General features: G+C 38.7%; 1 protein-coding gene across 3 annotated transcripts in view; it reads right to left on the bottom strand.

Annotated features, from left to right (window-relative positions):
* BTBD7 (BTB domain containing 7) overlaps window positions 1–17,582 on the bottom strand; it is a 56,293-nt gene that overhangs the window by 24,972 nt on the left and 13,739 nt on the right. For 2 of the 3 annotated variants that reach the window (XM_039552719.1, XM_039552720.1), the window contains exons 2-3: window positions 12,588–12,773; window positions 6,447–7,526 (exon numbers count right to left, since the gene is read on the bottom strand). In XM_039552719.1, the coding sequence (XP_039408653.1) occupies window positions 6,447–7,526; window positions 12,588–12,669 (1,162 nt within the window). In that variant the 5' untranslated portion in view covers window positions 12,670–12,773. Of the gene's footprint in view, window positions 1–6,446; window positions 7,527–12,587; window positions 12,774–13,242; window positions 13,262–17,582 lie in introns of those variants that run through there. The other variant, XM_010394407.4, reaches the window with a different exon arrangement.

Raw genomic sequence — 17,582 nt, 5'->3', positions numbered from 1 at the left:
CACAAATATAGGCTGGGTGGAAAACGGATTGAGAGCAGCCCTGAGGAGAAGGGCTTGGGGGTCTTGGTGGATGAGAAGCTCAACATGACCCAGCAACTCAGCCAAGAGACTTTATAGCACCTATATACCTAAAGGGGCTCAAGGAAGCTGGAGAGAGACTATTTACAAGGGCATGTAGGGATAATGACATGGGAGAATGACTTCAAACTCAAAGAGGGCAGGTTTAGATTAGGTAGAAATTCTTTACCGTGAGGGCAATGAGGCACTGGAACAGGCTGCCCAGAGAAGCTGTGGATGCCTCATCCCCAGAAGTGTTCAAGACGAGGCTGGATGGGGCTTTGAGAAACCTGGTCTTGTGAAAGGCACCTGTCTACAGCAAGGAGGCTGGAAAAAGATGATCTTTAAAGCCCCTTCCAACCCAAACCATTCTTTGATTCTATGACTTAAATTAATAGTTACTTAATCATACACAATTTATTTCAAAACTCCTTTGAGCATTCCTACTGCACTGATATGTAACTGACACACTTGCACTAATCTCCCAATACATTTATGTGTATTTAATACTGCTACTGTGGGATTCCTGGCATTTCAGTCCTCCTATGATCAAGAGTACTTTTGATGTCAAGCAGTATCTGCTTCTAGATCAAAGGCTTTGCTACTCAATATGGCTTTAAATAAAGCTTCTAAGTTCTTATAGTTGTCAAGAGTAAATGCAACACCTAAAATAAAAGCAAAGGAAAACAAAAAGTCTGAATTTGAGTTAGTTTTTGTCAGTCTTTAGAAAACTTTTTTGCATCAGTTGACAGAAAAGGTTCTCAGGCAAAACTACTTCATAAGGTCCCAGTATCTAAAAGCCTATCACAGAAAAACATTCTGTACCACAGCCTCAGTGGGACTATCCATGACAGTAGGCAACAAGGCCAAGATGCAATAGAGGATTCACATATGTAATACAGCTATCTAATAAAACTAATATGCCTGAAGTCAAACTTCCCTGCAACAGCAGGGCAGTACAGTAAGACTGGAAGTGGGGATTATTTTAACAACGTGTGATGAACAGGACTAGGGAACTGATCTGGTGTTAGTAACTGTGCTACAGAAGAGCAAGGGATAAGTGATATTAAACCAAATCTTTGTGAGTCAATGTGTTAAAATGATTGCACCAGTACAGTTGACAGAGAGAAGCAAGGTAGCATGAAGACAGAAAAACTGCAGCAGACGACAGAAACAGGCAGCCAGAGCACAGAAATGTTCCACTAAGGGATGTGCTCCAACCTCCTGGAAAGGGCTCTAATCCTCACAGCCCTCTGTGAAAGCCCTGAAGAGCTTTGCTTTTGATAGTAACAACTACCAGAGCACCTCTAAGAGCAGTGTCAGTCCTATTAGGCAACAAATGGGTTTCAGTATGATCAGCTCTATTATCCACATATATATATATCACGACCAGATATGCTTGCTGATTAGTGCATTTACTCAAGTAAGTTCATTCAAAGACCCATTTCAGTTTCTCTTGTAAGGTAAGTGGCAATCCTCAGCTGAAACAAATCAAGATGAAGGCAGAGGAAATTCTAGATAAAGGTTGCCCTGCTTTACTTGGACAGTAAAGATTCATTGCATATGCTATCACTGTCTTCATCATGGGGAAACTATCTATTAAATTACCATAGTCAGAAAAAGGAGTATCACGGTGTTAGGAATGGGAAAATTTCCATGGAAATAGTCAAAGCTGAATCATCTGCTGCAACTGAAGAAAAATTACAACATGTGGATATTTAGAAAGGTCCCTGAAGACAAATCAAACTAAAATCTGTTGAAAATAAAAACAGCTGATCAGAAGCTTTAAAATACACCACTTCACTTGACACTCAGTTACAAACACCCAGGCAAAACTGAGTACAAGTGAGAAAAACGAATTGGAAAGAGTATCCAGACTCAACATAATAAGCCCAAAATATTTTCCAGGAAACCAAGGAGACAAGCATTAGCAAGTTTGCAATTGGCTAGCAGGAGTGAACTGAAACAAAAAACTTTAGATGAGGGTGTGGAAATCTAGAGAAGAAACTTAAGACATCAGCTACTGAGAAAGCCAGCTGATGGAATCAGTCAGTACTTGGGCAGAACTGGACACCTGCTGCACCACAGAGTGGAAAAACACTGTCAGAGGTCCAAGCTAAGAGATTTCAGGAGAACTGCCTGCTCCAACACCTACACAATGCTGTCTCTTCCTGCATCACTCTGTATAACATCTAGAAGCCAGATGTTTGAGTGACAGCTTCCAGCATAGAAATCTGCTAGCTGTGAAATCAGGGAATGGGATAGACACTACTGAAATTAAGATCTCCCATCTTCCTCACGTTAAGTATTATAGTAAGCGAGGACAAGGTGCTACAATTAAGTCGGAAACAAGAATGGCGGTCACAACTAAAGCACATCTTTAAGTGATCTCAGTCATGTGCAGGCATATAGTTTTCCTTGCTCAAATAAGCTTTAATTTTGATTGTAAGACTATACCAGAGCAGTTCTTCCATGTCTGCAGAGTACCAAAGACCTAAACATGAACTCTGCAAATTAAGTATGAAATTATTAGATTCCGACTCCACTGGCATATACAGATCTACAGAGCGCTTACTACTTTCTCCTGTAGCTAGGGAATGCAGCACCAATTTGTAAAATCCTAATTAGGTGAAGTTAACATCTAGAATTTCAGTATCTGAAGAGGTGCCAAATCTACATTTTCTAGTATTTGATAATTTAATAGATTTCAACACTTGCTGATTTTACTGCATTTCTCCCCTATATATAACAACAGCTTCACCCCTCAACCTCACTACTTTTGTGGTCAGAAAGGGATTTACTACGGAAAGAAGAAAATCTCTAAACGTCACTACATCCCTCTACCTCCTCCCTATGACCATCTCCAAAACACTACAGCTCCAGTTCATCCAGAGGGCCACCTAGACCGAGCCTGCACTGCTGCACTCATTGGCTTCAGCCACCCAAGTGTGCTGCTAAGGTGCAAGCCCAGCGCAGCTCCTGCAGCTGCCTTTCTTTTACTCTCCTAGAGGTAGTACTAAGGGAATACTCCCAGGAAAAAGTAGAGATCTTGTTACCACTGACTCATGGAATATATATTCCAGAGCAGCATGCAGACCAGTAATGCACTCTGTAGTGCATTACTGAAAAGGGTGCCAGTTTAGGACATGCTGATCCAAACATGCTCAACTTAAAGAGAGCAGAAACAAACTCAGCACCAAATAAAACATCAGCTTGTTTTTCAGTATTTACTAACACTGAAAATAAAAGCCATTTTCCTATCTATAACTAACTTTCTCTTTGAAGATCTCTATCTGTCAATGCTTTTCTGCGTTGATATAACCGACACCGCTTCCTCAGAGCGCTTCCAGACCACGGTTGTTCAAATTTAGTTTCCAATCTGAGTAAAAGAATTGCACCCTTTTCATTTATGAAACAGTGCATAATTATTCGGTGTCTCACTGAGGGTTTCATTCACCATTTAATTCTCTCATTAGTATTCCCTGAGCATGTGAAATCCTTTTAGCACTTGTATTTATGTGCACTCACCAAAACTGAGAAATTTCATCACCTCTTCAATTTCAACCCATTTTCCTTTTTTGCTTTCAGCTGATCCAGAGAGTTATTCTCAAGTACTATTAGCTTGTGCATATCATACAGAAATTAACTGAATACCACAGTTCAACTGTGGTAAAACTTCTTGCCCCTTCTGAAACATTAAGTTTCTAGGTGTACTGAGAGGGAAACAACAAAGGTAAGAAAGGTGCAGATAGACAAGAGAGGATCTGAAAGGACTGCCATGATGATGATCAAAGTGCTGGAGAACCTAGCCTACGAGGAAAGACTGAAGGAAGTTAGGTCTCTTCTCCCTGGTGAACAGAAGGCTCAGGGGACCTTGTCGCAGTATTCCCAGTCAGTATTCTTGTCACAGTACCTTTAGGTACTGTAGGGCAGCTATAAAAAGGACAGAGGTTCTCTTCTCACAAGAAGCCACGTGAAGATGACAAGGGGCAACAGGTATAAGTTGCACTGGTAGACATCTCAACACAAGATGTTTTTGCAACGAGAATCATTCACCAGGACAACCTCCCCAGGAACACAGAACAGTCCCCATCACTGGTGGTTTTCAAGAAGTGATTGGACAGAATGCTAGATAATCTCACCTAGGCTCCCTTTCTCACTTGGATAGATGGGACCATATGATCTTTGGAAGCCCCTTCTAACCTGGGCTGCTCTATAATTGGATGATTCTGAGCCTAAGAACAGCCCAATTGCATCCTGTAGCATGTTGCCTCAGAAAACACATCCCCTTTGATTTGTGCCAGTTTTATTGCAGCACAATTATTTCAACTTTCAGCATAATCTGAAAATTAGTTTCCTAATGGCAAACTCTGCATGAGCTACAGTAGTTCTATTAGTTTCACATACTCTTATCACTCTCAGTTTCATGTAACTATTAGGAGAACCCATTAAAAATATGATCTCTTCCTGCAGTGCTTATAACTGCTCTTTCCCATCCACTCTCTATCAAGTTTCCTGTTTTAGTTAGAACTACTTTATAGCTTATAATAGGTTTCAATCTTGTCAAATTTAATTTGACATCCAGATCTACTGTAAAAAGCTACTTTTGTTAAAAAAATTAAACCAGCTTAAACAAATTATGTTGCTGATATACCAGTGAGTTCCATTTTCCCTTTCTCAGCTCAAAAGCAAAATTCATATCCCGCATCAGGAAGGCCTGAAGCAATTCCCATACTTCATTATGTATAATATGGCCACTAAATAGCTCAAACATCAACAGACAAAACTGCAGGCAAAGCTCCTGCCACCACAAGAAGTACCATTAGTTCACTGATCAGTGACACCTTACCTGAGATTGCAATAATTCAGGTCAGGAGTTGTATGTTACTAAGATTTGAGTGATCTTTGAGAATAATGGAAGTAGTAAAACTTTCTAAACTTTATGTCTCAAAATACTGACTGACCCTGCCTTCAGGTCTGTACATACAGATATTAAAGACCTAAGACTAGTGCAATTAAGCTGTTTAAATTTACCTTCCAACAGCAAGATTGCAGAGTTGGTGTCTGACATGAACTACAAAAACAATCATTTAAGTTTACAGCCTTGTTAATATATAGGGACACTTCCTAACACGGCTGAGTATTTCCTCCTCTCAACAAGGATCTCTCCTATCTTCTCCTGGTAGTTTACACCCAAAAATGGATTACAGAAAGCAGATAAGCATTAGAAATATCAAGACCAGTTATACATATTTGATCTAAATCACAATCTTCTACAATGATGCACCATATAACTAAATCTCTTGCACGGCATTTCTTCTGTCCCTAGAAAACAGAAGCATTATTGACAACTTACAGATGGAAAACAAATTCCATTTCTAAAGGAGCTGCCAGCCACAGATAGCTGACAATAAGCTACTTACTGTTGTAAAGTATTTGAACCTTGATAGTGTGCCCCAGCCAAACCATTTTTAGTTATTTTTACCAGAGCCCTCAGAGAGTGAGCAGGCTGGAGGTACCCTCACCAGCTTCACCTGGCCTTCCACCTTCAGCTGCAGCGCATCAGCCCCAAGAGGGTTTTTAAGCTCCAGTCTGAAGGTTCGAGGGGAGAGGTGGGCCAGGTTTATATCTGTTCCCTGTCCTTCACTGTCTTGTTGTTTGCATTTCCTGGACTAACTTGGCTGCTGATCACTGGATGGGCTTTGTTGCTGTCATCATCTTAATGCTGCTTGCCTGGATCAGGAGCCCCACCTGTTAGAGCCCTCAGGAATTCATCAAGGACTGAAAGGTAAACTGTGCTAAATTGGAAAATAATCGGGAAAGAAGAAGCTGAAAAACTAAATACCAAGACAGCAAGGAAGAGATAAAAAAGGACTGTGCTGCACTTGATTAAAACCAATCATATTATCAGGAAAAGCACGTGCAGAGCTCATGGACAGAATAGAGAAACCAATCGAGCAATGGGAGATCTCTTGCACAGCAATTGCAAAATGTATACGTACTGTATTATGTAAGTAGTGTAAAATGTGTAAGTAGAGTAGTATGTAAAAGTAGGTAGAATGTAGAAGTAAGTAAAATGTGTAAGTACTGTGTTATGTAGACGTTGTAAGAAAATGTATAACTAGAGTGATATGTATAAGTACTATAATCTAAGCAAGTGAAACGTGTAAGTAGGTAGAATGTATAAGTAAGCAAAGTGTATGAGTAATGTATTATGTCAAAGTTGTGAGATGTGTGAACACAGGGGTATTTTAAACAGTAAGATCCTTCTGCGTAATCATACTGATTCATTGATCAGAAGGCATGAGTTCCTGCAACTTACACTGCAAAATTGCTAAAACTTGTTCTAATAAGGTCATATACTCTACAGCGAGGGCAGTAGTACGTACCTTGCGCAAGCATGTTGAACTCCAAGAACAGTGCTATATGATAAAGCTCCATAGCTTCTTCAGCCCTAGTCATGTTTAGTTTTCCTGCTACAAGAGCCTGAACTTCACTTAAACTGCCCACTGAAGGACTGGAGTGCAAAACGGAGAGGTCCACCACATCTGTATACATACAGTTCAAAATGACCTTAGCGTATTTTTTTGGTATGATAGATTCATCCAATATAATTCTAGTTGGAGTTCGTAGAGTTCGGTCTGTGATTTCTTCACCCGTTCGTATCCTCCTCTGCAGCAAGTGACGGAAAAAGGGAGATCGTGATGAAATAATAGCTTTGTGAGCTCTGAGCTCTTCATCTAGACAGTTCTGACTTCCACCAAAAGTTTCAACTAAGTCAGAGTTGGATGAAAAGCTAAGAACCACATCGTAGTAGCACATATAATCAAACAGTGCGCGCATGTCAACATCTAAGGAATTTGGTGTTCCAAATTCTTCACTAAGCTGCACAAGAATATCAACATTTTGGAATCTTGAATCCTCCATTCCAAACTCGCCCGTATAAAGGTAGTGTAACAAAGCAGAAAACATAGGCATATCTATGCCAGCTGTGTTAATATCCATTATTATTTCTGCCCCATACTCTGGTGAGGAAGAAAGCAGCGTCTTAAAAAATGGACATCTGGCCGCCAATATCGCACGATGCACAGGAAAACAAGTTTCTTGAAATATTAAGTCTACATCAGTACAATATTTGTATTGATAAAGTTCAGCCATGTCTTTTTGTAGCGTCTTGGCTTCTGGTCTTGCCAAATTAGCTTGTAGATAAAGTTCCTTTAAGGCTGACGTTCCTTCGTATTCTTCTACTAATGCATTAACATCTCTGACATCCCAGCCTGAGAGGAGCTCGCGCATCTGCTTGGCATGGTCAGCAGATCGGCTCGATTTCCGACGCTTAATGAATTTCTTTTTGAGGGTGGCAAGGCCAGAGGTTTTCTTTTTCTTGTCTTGAGGTTTCTCATGGCCATGGTCAAGGCTATACAGCTTTGATTCACAGCCAAAACCTTGATGAGAGTAGGAGGATGTCCCTAAAAGCAAAAGGAGAATTGAACACATTTATTCTTTAAATTTAAAAGGAAGGTCCATAAAACCTAAATGCTCCATCAATGATACTGCAAGTTACACAGTTATTCCTTCTCCTCACATCAGATAATACGGTAACTGAAAACCTGACTGAAGCCTTTTCTGGCGATTAAGAACAAAGCCTTTTATTTGCATCTACAAAGCTCATAGTTTGCTGGATTTCGGGATGTTTTGGGGTATGGTTTTCTTTTGTTTGGTTGGGGTTTTTTAAAATATATTCAATTTTAAGAACTCAGTGGTGCCAGTTGATGTAGCTCTATAGCATATGGTACACTTATCTAAGCAGGAAGAGAGTACTGCAGTTGTAACATTGAAAGTGTAATTGTATTAACTTTTTAAATCCTAATATGTCAGTGAAATACTAGCAATCCCCCCTTCAAAGTGTTTTTCAAATTCTGTTCTAGCATTAAGCATCATTAAAACAATAGAAGCATACCTGGCATCAGACAGTCCTAGTCACAAGAATAAAAAGCAAGAGAACACAGTACACCAAAACACTCAGGGAAACTGAGGACAATTAATTATTTTCAGTGCAAATTTAGAAAGAAAAGTAAAAATCCTGTCATCTGATAATCAAGTAATGCCAAAGTCAAACACATAAAATGGGCTCCTTTCCACAGAACTACAAATACTAATTTGTGCATACACACCATCAAAAAGAATATGGAGAAAGTCATACTGTATTATTAAAGATTTCCTTTGAACAGAGCATTATACAATTGAAGTATACATATAATTATTTTTCTCCTCAAAAATAATTTATAGGGAAATTATACTATGAACTAACACTGATTGCAATTCAGTGAGGAAAAAAAGGAATTAGAGTCTGCATTTTGACGAGTAATGGAAAACCTAAGTAGTGTTTTAGAGAAAAAAAAGGAGTTAAAAAACCATAGCTTTAATGTGAGAGTCATGCTTCTGTTTAACGGTTATTTTCTAATTTAAGTTTATTTACAGGGCTTTCACTCTAAGCCAGATGGTGAAGAACCTCAGACATGACAAGAAAAGAGAAAAGGAAGTACACAAACCCAACTCCCACTTCTGGACCAAAAAAGAATGAGAAGAAAACATTTGCAAGTGCTACACATATCAATAACAATCACAGGTTCATCTGAAATAGTGTTTGTCCATTTTCTGTCACAAACAGTTAACATGTTTCCATTAGCACACTTGTGGAGCTTCACTACTTGTTGCCATTTTTTTTAATCTTTCAAAGCCCATTCAAGAACCAGAGCTTTTGGGGCCTTTTACAACTTGTTCTATCACTGCAATCTCACAGCTCCACCTGTTTCAGGGTGATTCACTGTGATGCTCTTTTGATAGTGATGTTATGGGCCAGTCTGTCAAAACACACTGCTTTCAGTTGCCACGTGATTTCAAGTATTTCTTGAACTTTGAAAGACACTGGAGTAATTCAAAGCTGTATTTGAGACTAAGGCAGCTGTAGCAATCTAACAGTTCTGTAAATTGTTTTATTGTTTAAGTCTCAATAACTAAACTTACACAGTGGTTTTTATGTCAAGCTAATTAAAACTCCCACAAATCACGCAATGCAGTGGTTTTATGATTCTTCTATTAGTGAAAACTCTGAGAAGGAACTTTGCTTTATTTGAGGAAAGACATCTAACCTTTTTATCCAAGTTTAAAATTTGCTTGATCAGGCAACATGTTATTAATCATGTTGAAATTTCAAGAAGTGAAAAGAATACAAATTTAAATGAAAAGAACAGGAGTAACTCAAGAAAACTTCAACAAAGACGTTGTGCTGCAAAATTTACCACAAAAATTCCTTCCACATGCTATACTAGATATGACAAGGGAAAAGCAGAGATTTAGCCTCCTGCTGACAGAGACAAGCGTAGAATTTCTGCTTCATTTGAAATTTTCCTTTTTACAATAAAAGTAAAACTACACTTTGGTCCCCCTATAATGACAGATTCTGTTTCCAGAGAACATGCCAGCTCATTTCTACTTGAGGTACATTGGATTCTAATGGCAAATTTGAGTGCAGAACATTCTCTAACATTCCACTAAAGAAAAACTAGGACACCGCAAGTCTCAATTTCTTTCTTCCCTGAAGGCTGCTGTGAGGTATTACTTGCACATGAATCACCACAAAATACTAAAATGCCATTCAAACCTTTGTGTACCCTGAGCTACTTGCAAGATTTAACTTTGGAAGTACTGCAAACGGTTCTATTAACCATTACAAACAGATAAAGAACTGCTACAAAAGTATCACCACACAACTGCTTTTTGTAAGAAATAGAGATGCACCATCATAGCCTCTCTGGGTTCCCAACAGCCGGTGGCTCCATATCCCTCAAAGAAAGAATCTGGAAGAGAACATTTTTGGGCTGCCTGCATTCCTTCATAAGGCAGCAGCATTAAAAGTAGGAAAAAAATAAATTATTCCCCAGCACTACACTAAAAGACACCAATCTATTAAATGCTGTTCAAAAGCAATCGCTATTTCATGCCCCTAGACCATACCCAGCTTTGGACAGACAAATATTTACAGAATCAGATGACTGCCAAGAGGAGCTACTTGGGAACTTGACAATGAAAAATGGGATCTGTTTAGTCCCTTGCATGCCCACATATTTTAATATCTAATTATAGAGCTCTACTTAAAAAAGCAAACATCTTGAACAGATGCACCACCCTAAGAAATGGCATGAAATCCTCCTCCTGAATGCTGCAGACAAAACACCAAGGAGATGACTAGTTAAGCTTTTGCTAAAACAAAAGTATTATTTTCCAGTAAGTGCACTACACTATTTTGAACTGATTTGTCTCCTCTTCATAAACTATAAGCAAACTAGGATGAAGTCAACTAACAATAAGAGCTCATACCATGAAACTACTGTGCTTTGCCATACCAGTTCTCAGACCTTAGCATTCATCCTACAGTTAGCAGGAAAGATGGTGCAGGGCTTTAATGGTAAAGTAGCATGTCTAAAACAAACCCATAGGCCTGAATCCAGTTTCCAGGAATAAGGCAACTAATACATATTATGATGCAGCTATGATAACTCTATCCCCCAATTCTGCTTCGGGGCAGTAAATAGATCTAACGCCATCTACATTAAAAAAACCCCCTACAAGACCATAAAAACAGACAATTCCCCCCCAAGCAAAGGAATAAAACCCCACAAAACCCAAGCCCCCATACACGTAAAAGCTGATACAACATTAAAACATCATTATTCTGACAAGTGATGAAAACCTCAGCTATCAATTTTAGGATACATCTATTTTCTACTGAGACAGCTACAAAAACCAACCATGCAAACAAAAATCAAAATGAGAAAGAGCCAAACACCACAAAGTGGGAAGAAGAGATGTACACGTTGGGATGTAGATAGCACACTCACAGAACCCCATAGTATCAGGAGATTTCAGCAAGAATTTTACCCAGAACACTCATCTGCCTTTCCTAAGGTGAGACAAGCACATGCTTTTAGGCTTTCCTCAAAAAGAGCCTCAGCCACAATTTCCCATAGGTAACAGGGGTCAGTAAATTTATTGTGACATACTATATAATGGGTTTCTATTTTGAGTTTAATAATGAAGAGCATCAACTAAACCTTCCACATATCATGTAGAAAGTTTCTTGGGAATTTAATGAAGCCTTTGGAATTCTCTTCAAATCTGCTCAAAAGGTGTTTCAGCCTGCAAATCTGCCTGTTTCAAGGCCTCTAAGGGTTTCTCTTCACTCAATACAGTGGCAGATTAAAAAACACCATGACATGTAAGAAAAGCATTTTAGCTGCATTTTAGAAAGCATACATGCAAACTGGAGCAAATCTTCTACTAGTTAGCTATGATACACTGAAAATATTTAAACCCTCAGGGGAAACTTTACAGCACAGATATCCATGATGTTAGGACTAAAAGTTCTTCCTTGACATGCTGTGACAGAACACATGGAATTTTTAGTCAAGAGCACACATCCTTAAATGCAACAGTTTGTGGTCTGTCCTCAGAGCTAGGAATGCCACAAAAGCTGAGAAAAAAGAGAAAATTTACAAAGCGAGTCAATTTTCCCTCTGCTAAGGATATCGTTCTGCTTTCAATGGTGATTAAAAAGAGAAGTAACACTGAGTATCAATAACTACTTACGTAGTGTTGCAAGCTGAGGCATAAAGGAGAAAAGCATTTATAAACTATTGATGTTATTTACTGCTAAGATCATTCTTCAGGCTGTCAGGGTTGGGTTTTTTTTAAGGAATATTTATATTCTCAGAGACTGCCTTCTTTCAGATTCATAACATAGATGTTTATTATTTATAGGGTGACAGTACTTAGATCTACACTGAGGTCTTTTTGTACTAGACTGAAAAACACATAAAGGTAACGCCTGCCCCAGTTATGACTGGGATGAGAAAATACTTTCTTAAGGGCACTTCAACACATGTCTCCAGCTAAGCAAGGTCCTGGCTTGTAAATAATACTGTTAGGACAGTAAGTAACTCCATTCCCCATTTACAGGCACACAAAAAGGAAGAGAAGCTGTCTTCAAGCCTGTTTATTACCTTAACAGGTTTATTACCAGAGATATCCCTTCTAGCAGTAAGGAGGTAATTGACTTGGACACAATGTCAATACTACAATGAATACTGATGATCAAGAGTTTCACATGCTCTGACACAGTTCCACAGAAATTCTGAGGAAGAGTATAAAACAGTACGAATATTAACAGAAAGCAACTGCTCTTGAACTGGGAAAACTAGCATGCATGGTTTAATGATAAAAAACTCAATTTATTTTATTTAAATAACCTGGCAAATGTTTACTTGCAAAAGGCAGATCAACTCATTGCATACACAGGCCAAACAGATGGACAGCACCAAATTTCATGCACGATTGAACTTGAACGGATTCAAACTGGTGACCTAGAAAATAGAAGCTCTACATAACATTTCTGCAAGCAAATCAAATCCAGTGCATACACAATCCACCACGCCATTTTTGTAAGTGACAAGATAACTGAAAGGAGTTACCTATGAATGTCTGTTGTGCCTGTGAATTTCCCCCTACCCTTGGGGAACACGAGTGAGGGTAGTTAGATGCATTAGCACCCATTTTCTTCAGTCACTCAGGCATTCCGCCTGCTGGCTCTTCAATGTATAATCCCATAATCCTTTATAAATCTTCAATCCCAGGTCCAGCATTCTGTTCCTCCATTTCTGAAGAACAAAAACGCCAATAAGTTACTTCATTATTTGTCACTGTTATGTGATTTAGATGAAATAAATTCAGCTTCCAGCACACAGTATTTTCATAAAATAAAACCGCAAACTTTCAAGATAGCTTATTATTTGAATGATTAAACCAAGGTCAGACACACTTTTTTCCCCCACAATAACCTGTAGTTTTCCAAACCATTCACAATTCATATGATAAATTGCAATATGCAACAGGATGGCTATCAAACTTTTAACTAAGAAATTTTCAAGGAGAAGTTGGTCTAGACTAGGTAGTCTCCTTTGACTATACCAAGAAAGACTTTTCATACATGTTTATACCTATTCCCACATTGTTAAAAAGTCCCAAACTGAATTATACTGATTGAGAAAGCTAAACAAGCCAGTCCTGTTGGAGGTTATACCATCATCACTGCTTTCAGCTGCATTTTTATTCATAACATTTACATACCTCTCATTCAGTACTGGTTTTCAAATTCAGACTTGAAAAGACCTAGAAGTATGTTTAAAATAGCAAAAATAAGGCATTTAAGGATTCATTGAATGTTTTTTGGGCATTTGAAAACATCTTAGAAATCAGTTCTGAGGTAATTTGAACAAGGATTCTTTGCTAACATACAACAAACATTCTAATTTATTCCAATATTAGCAGTGTTAAAATATTAATACAGAAAAATGGAAGTTACCACATGAAGAACTGCTACTGTCAACTGAACACCTGTGACCCCTTCCAAAACACAAACATGCATATAAAGAGTGATACAAAGGTGAAGCCTATACCAAGAATCCTTTAGATTCCCTTGAATGTTGTTAACACAGATTTGCTATATGCTTCCAAATTTTCTCCCTTTCTTGGTAGTCTCTGGCATGTTAAATTGGCCAGGAAAGTGACATGCAAGTGCATGTTTCAAGGAAACATGCAGTGCAGATCCTGTGGAGCAGAAAGTGAGAGAGAGGCCAGGAAGGAAAAGGCTGCAAATTGCTGTAGGCACAGAGGTGAGGGGAACAAGTGCTCCCAGATTTGAGTGCTGGCTACGCGAAGAGGAAGAGTAGGGAAGGGTTTGAAAACCTGGCTTTACAGATGTGGTTATCAGGCAGAATTGCTGCTCCAGCTTGTGCATATCCCCAGGGTGGCCTCACACAGCTGCAGCCTGCTGAGCACTAGTGGAATTCTGCTAGGGCAGGAGACACAACCATAAAACCACCACAGCAGCTTTCAAGCCAACTTGAGCCAACCTGCAAGCTTGTAAATGAGAAAAGGGAGCTCCCATGACCACCCTCCTTAGCGAGAAAGCCAGGTCATCTCAGCTGCATACAGTCTTGAACTTGCAGATCCAACTTGCTACACATCTGGAAACAAAGACAAAATACCCTCCTACAGGAATAGAAGTCTACTCGGGATGAAGATAGAACCAGAGCACACACAAAACAGGCAACATCACACCAATGAACATCAGCAAATCTCAGCAAACACAAGCTGCTGGATCAGTTCAGTCTTACCAATGCATGCGCTCATGTTCTGCCTTGTGCAGAAATAAGGAATTCAAAGATTACTGAACCCACATGGATGCAGATCTCTACTTCATTTATGAAAAACTTCACTGACTTAAGAAAAAACACTTAGAAAATAATTTCATTAAAATAGTGACACTCCAAGTGATTTCTGTATGCACCAAGAATACATTGCTTAAATGTGGTGTAGATTTCTAGATGGAATTAGTTACATCCAGGACAAACTTTGTGAAGGTAAGAGTCACCTTGAAGTTTGAATGCTAACTTGCTCACAGGTAAAGGCCAACAACCTGAGTAGATATCCCAACAACTTCCCTTTTCTCAGCTAAAATTGGACTTGGTTCATTTGGACTTGGAATAATGCCATTGTTATTTCACTTTTCTCTTCTGCATTCAGTTGCGGTGTGATAACTTGTCTATTAGATGTCTACCAACAGTTTTCAGTTCTTCCTAACACAGGAAAGAGCCCAGGAGCTAAGTAAAAGAGGGAAGAAAAAAAAGTGTTGGGCTTCTCTTTTTTCTTTATAAGTAAGCACTCAATATTTAGAACCAAGTCTCAGGTCTGAAGTTAATACCTTCCACCTCCTTCCACTTGGCAAAAAATATGCACCAAAAGATGGAAGGAATGCAATCAAGGAATATATGCAACTGTTCAATACCATTAGCAGTCAGTGCTTGAATTTGCAAACAAGGATTTAAATAACTGGAAAAGGAACATGATAAAAGATTCCTAAAATACACAATAGATAAAATTATTTTATTTGGAGGCTTACCACAATAACATTGTTACACACTAAGCCCAAGTGAGTATCATGCAGAACAAATTCACTCACTAAATTTAGAATATGTAACTTCCATGCACTGGTAAGTCATGTGTGTACAGGCTGATTTCTTGAGTATTTTGCATCTTGAATTCAAACATGTTGTAGTTCATAAAGCGTATTGGGCCCCATGGCTCAAAACTGACCACAGCTGTAGTTCCACTACTGTCCTTAACCTCATGTATCAACTGAAAGTACATTTCTTGTATTTTTAATACATCACCAAATTTTACGAGACAAATTTTAGACAACCCATGTTGCATTTCCCAAAAAATTAAGCTAGCACCAGTTATGAACTCTGTCCTGGAGGAAGCCCTGCCTTCTCCTCTTCATTCTCATAACTTTTCCTACCTTGTTTGTTCTGTCCCAAGTATTTTGTGAATCAGATAAATTTACCCAAATTAGAGCTAACCTAAACAAAAAGCTGAAACAGCATCAGTCACTCAATTTGTTTGTTAAGACATTAAATGAATACTTGCACTAGCACAGGTGGAAAAAGAAAGAACCTGAAAACAAGCAATAGAGTAGGATTGCATCTTTTGACAGCAAAGTGTACTTGAACCACTCATGGATTTGGATGCTTTTTTTTTTTGTTTGGTTTGTTATGCTAGTATCCACTTCAGCCTCTGTATTAAACCTAGCCTACCTGAACACCAGTTAGTTTAGCATATAACTAGCTGAGTCTAGCCAATACATCTCAGCTACTGCAAAAATGCCAAGTCAGGAATGCTCCTTCTCCACAGTGAAAGGCACTTGTAACAGGAGAGGAATATAAAAATGAAAAAAAAACTCCAAACCACAAACAATTAGATCTTTAGCTGCAAAAGGAAAGACAGATTTCGTCTCTTCTTGCAACAGTTATCCTGCATACCAAAAGCTTCCCTATTTCAGCTTATCTGAAACATTTTTAAACTTTATTTTAGCCTCAGAATACAGCCATGGAATTTTGTTTGTTTTAAAAACTACCATCAGATGAACTTTTTCTTTCCTTTTTATTAAAAGCCTGCATGCATCCACGTAAGCATTACCAAAACAAAACTGAATTCAACATCTGCTGACCAACTGAAACAGTCGTTGAGAGGGGTGACGCACGCACAGATGCATTTTGAACATACACAGGAAAAGAGTTAAACTATGTCAAAGCTTGTTTTGAAAAGCCTATACTGCAGAAGGAGTATATGGAGTGTGTTATGTGAAATGAAGCTATAGAAACTAAAATTAAAACCCCCAAATCCTACAAAACAGCACAGAAGTGACTTTCAGATTATACTGATACTCAGAAAAGAATTTAAAATAAGCACAAACCTGGTTAAAAGTTTCAGAACCTGAAACACATTTCTCAGTCTTCTCAATTCTTGTCACACTGCACCTAAAATCCTAAGAACCTAAGGCAACGTGCATCTGAGGTATCTGGGCTGACAGCCAGGTATTCCTGGACTGGGAATTTTGATTTAACAAAAGTCTCTGTATAGAATGGACTTTGGGTAACAGTGACACTTTGTTTATATCATCATTCAATACAAACGTTTCATAAAATTTCCTGTAGTTCACTGTGATCCAATTAATATAAAGGGCAAGGCAGGGAGTGCTACAACATGTTTTATGACCAAAAGCATTTGATTTTTCCCCTGTAAAATTTTAAGAACTTTGTATTTCTTTTGGAGTTGCTGCCATAGGATTATGCAATAGCATAATACTAAAACCAAAGTAGGAAATTATATCAAGTACATGCACATACCTGTACCAACATGGTATTTCAGGTTTTCATCTTACCTAACATGTTTTTAATTTACTATGCGTAAATGACAACACAAGCATCACAAGAATAACTTACTCATGTTTGCTTAGATTTTTATCCAGACCAAAAATGCTATGTTATTTTGCCCCAACAGCTCATTTCAAGTAACAAGAAGAACTGTACTGCAAGATGAGATGACAAGATCCAGCAATAAAAAGCCCCAGCCCCAGTAAGGAAACACATCAACTAAATTTCAGCAAGGACAAACTTATTTCCATAGAAGTTAGGTAGATCAATAATTAAAAGAGATAGAACTTGTGAGAATGGACCATTGCTATCATCCCCAAAATACATCCCACCAGCTTGCCTTAACATCCTGAACCTGCCTCCAGCAGAACAGTGGCCTGGTGACCAATACAGAGTCCTGAGCCATCACAAAGTGATTCAGGAGCAATCCCATGCTCAGAAGGACAGAAGAAAGTTCCCATCCACTGACAAGTTTCCAGAGCCAGCCCTGGCCGTGTTGCTTGTTACACAGTATACTGCTGGAATTACAAGTCAGCAACATCAAAGCCACAAGCTCTCAAAAATGAAGACGAAGTTGCTTGTGGCTGGAGTTTCAACTGCTTGTTCAGATGTGCATTTAGTATCTAGCTCATTTTTCTTACTATGCTGCTGGAAGGTGGCTCTCCAAGTAAGAGGAGCTGATGGGAACTGAGT

Source organism: Corvus cornix, chromosome 5 (assembly GCF_000738735.6).
Source record: "Corvus cornix cornix isolate S_Up_H32 chromosome 5, ASM73873v5, whole genome shotgun sequence".
NCBI lineage: Eukaryota > Metazoa > Chordata > Aves > Passeriformes > Corvidae > Corvus > Corvus cornix.
The sequence above is the reverse complement of the archived record's forward strand: the minus strand, read 5'-3'. Positions and strand labels throughout refer to the sequence as shown.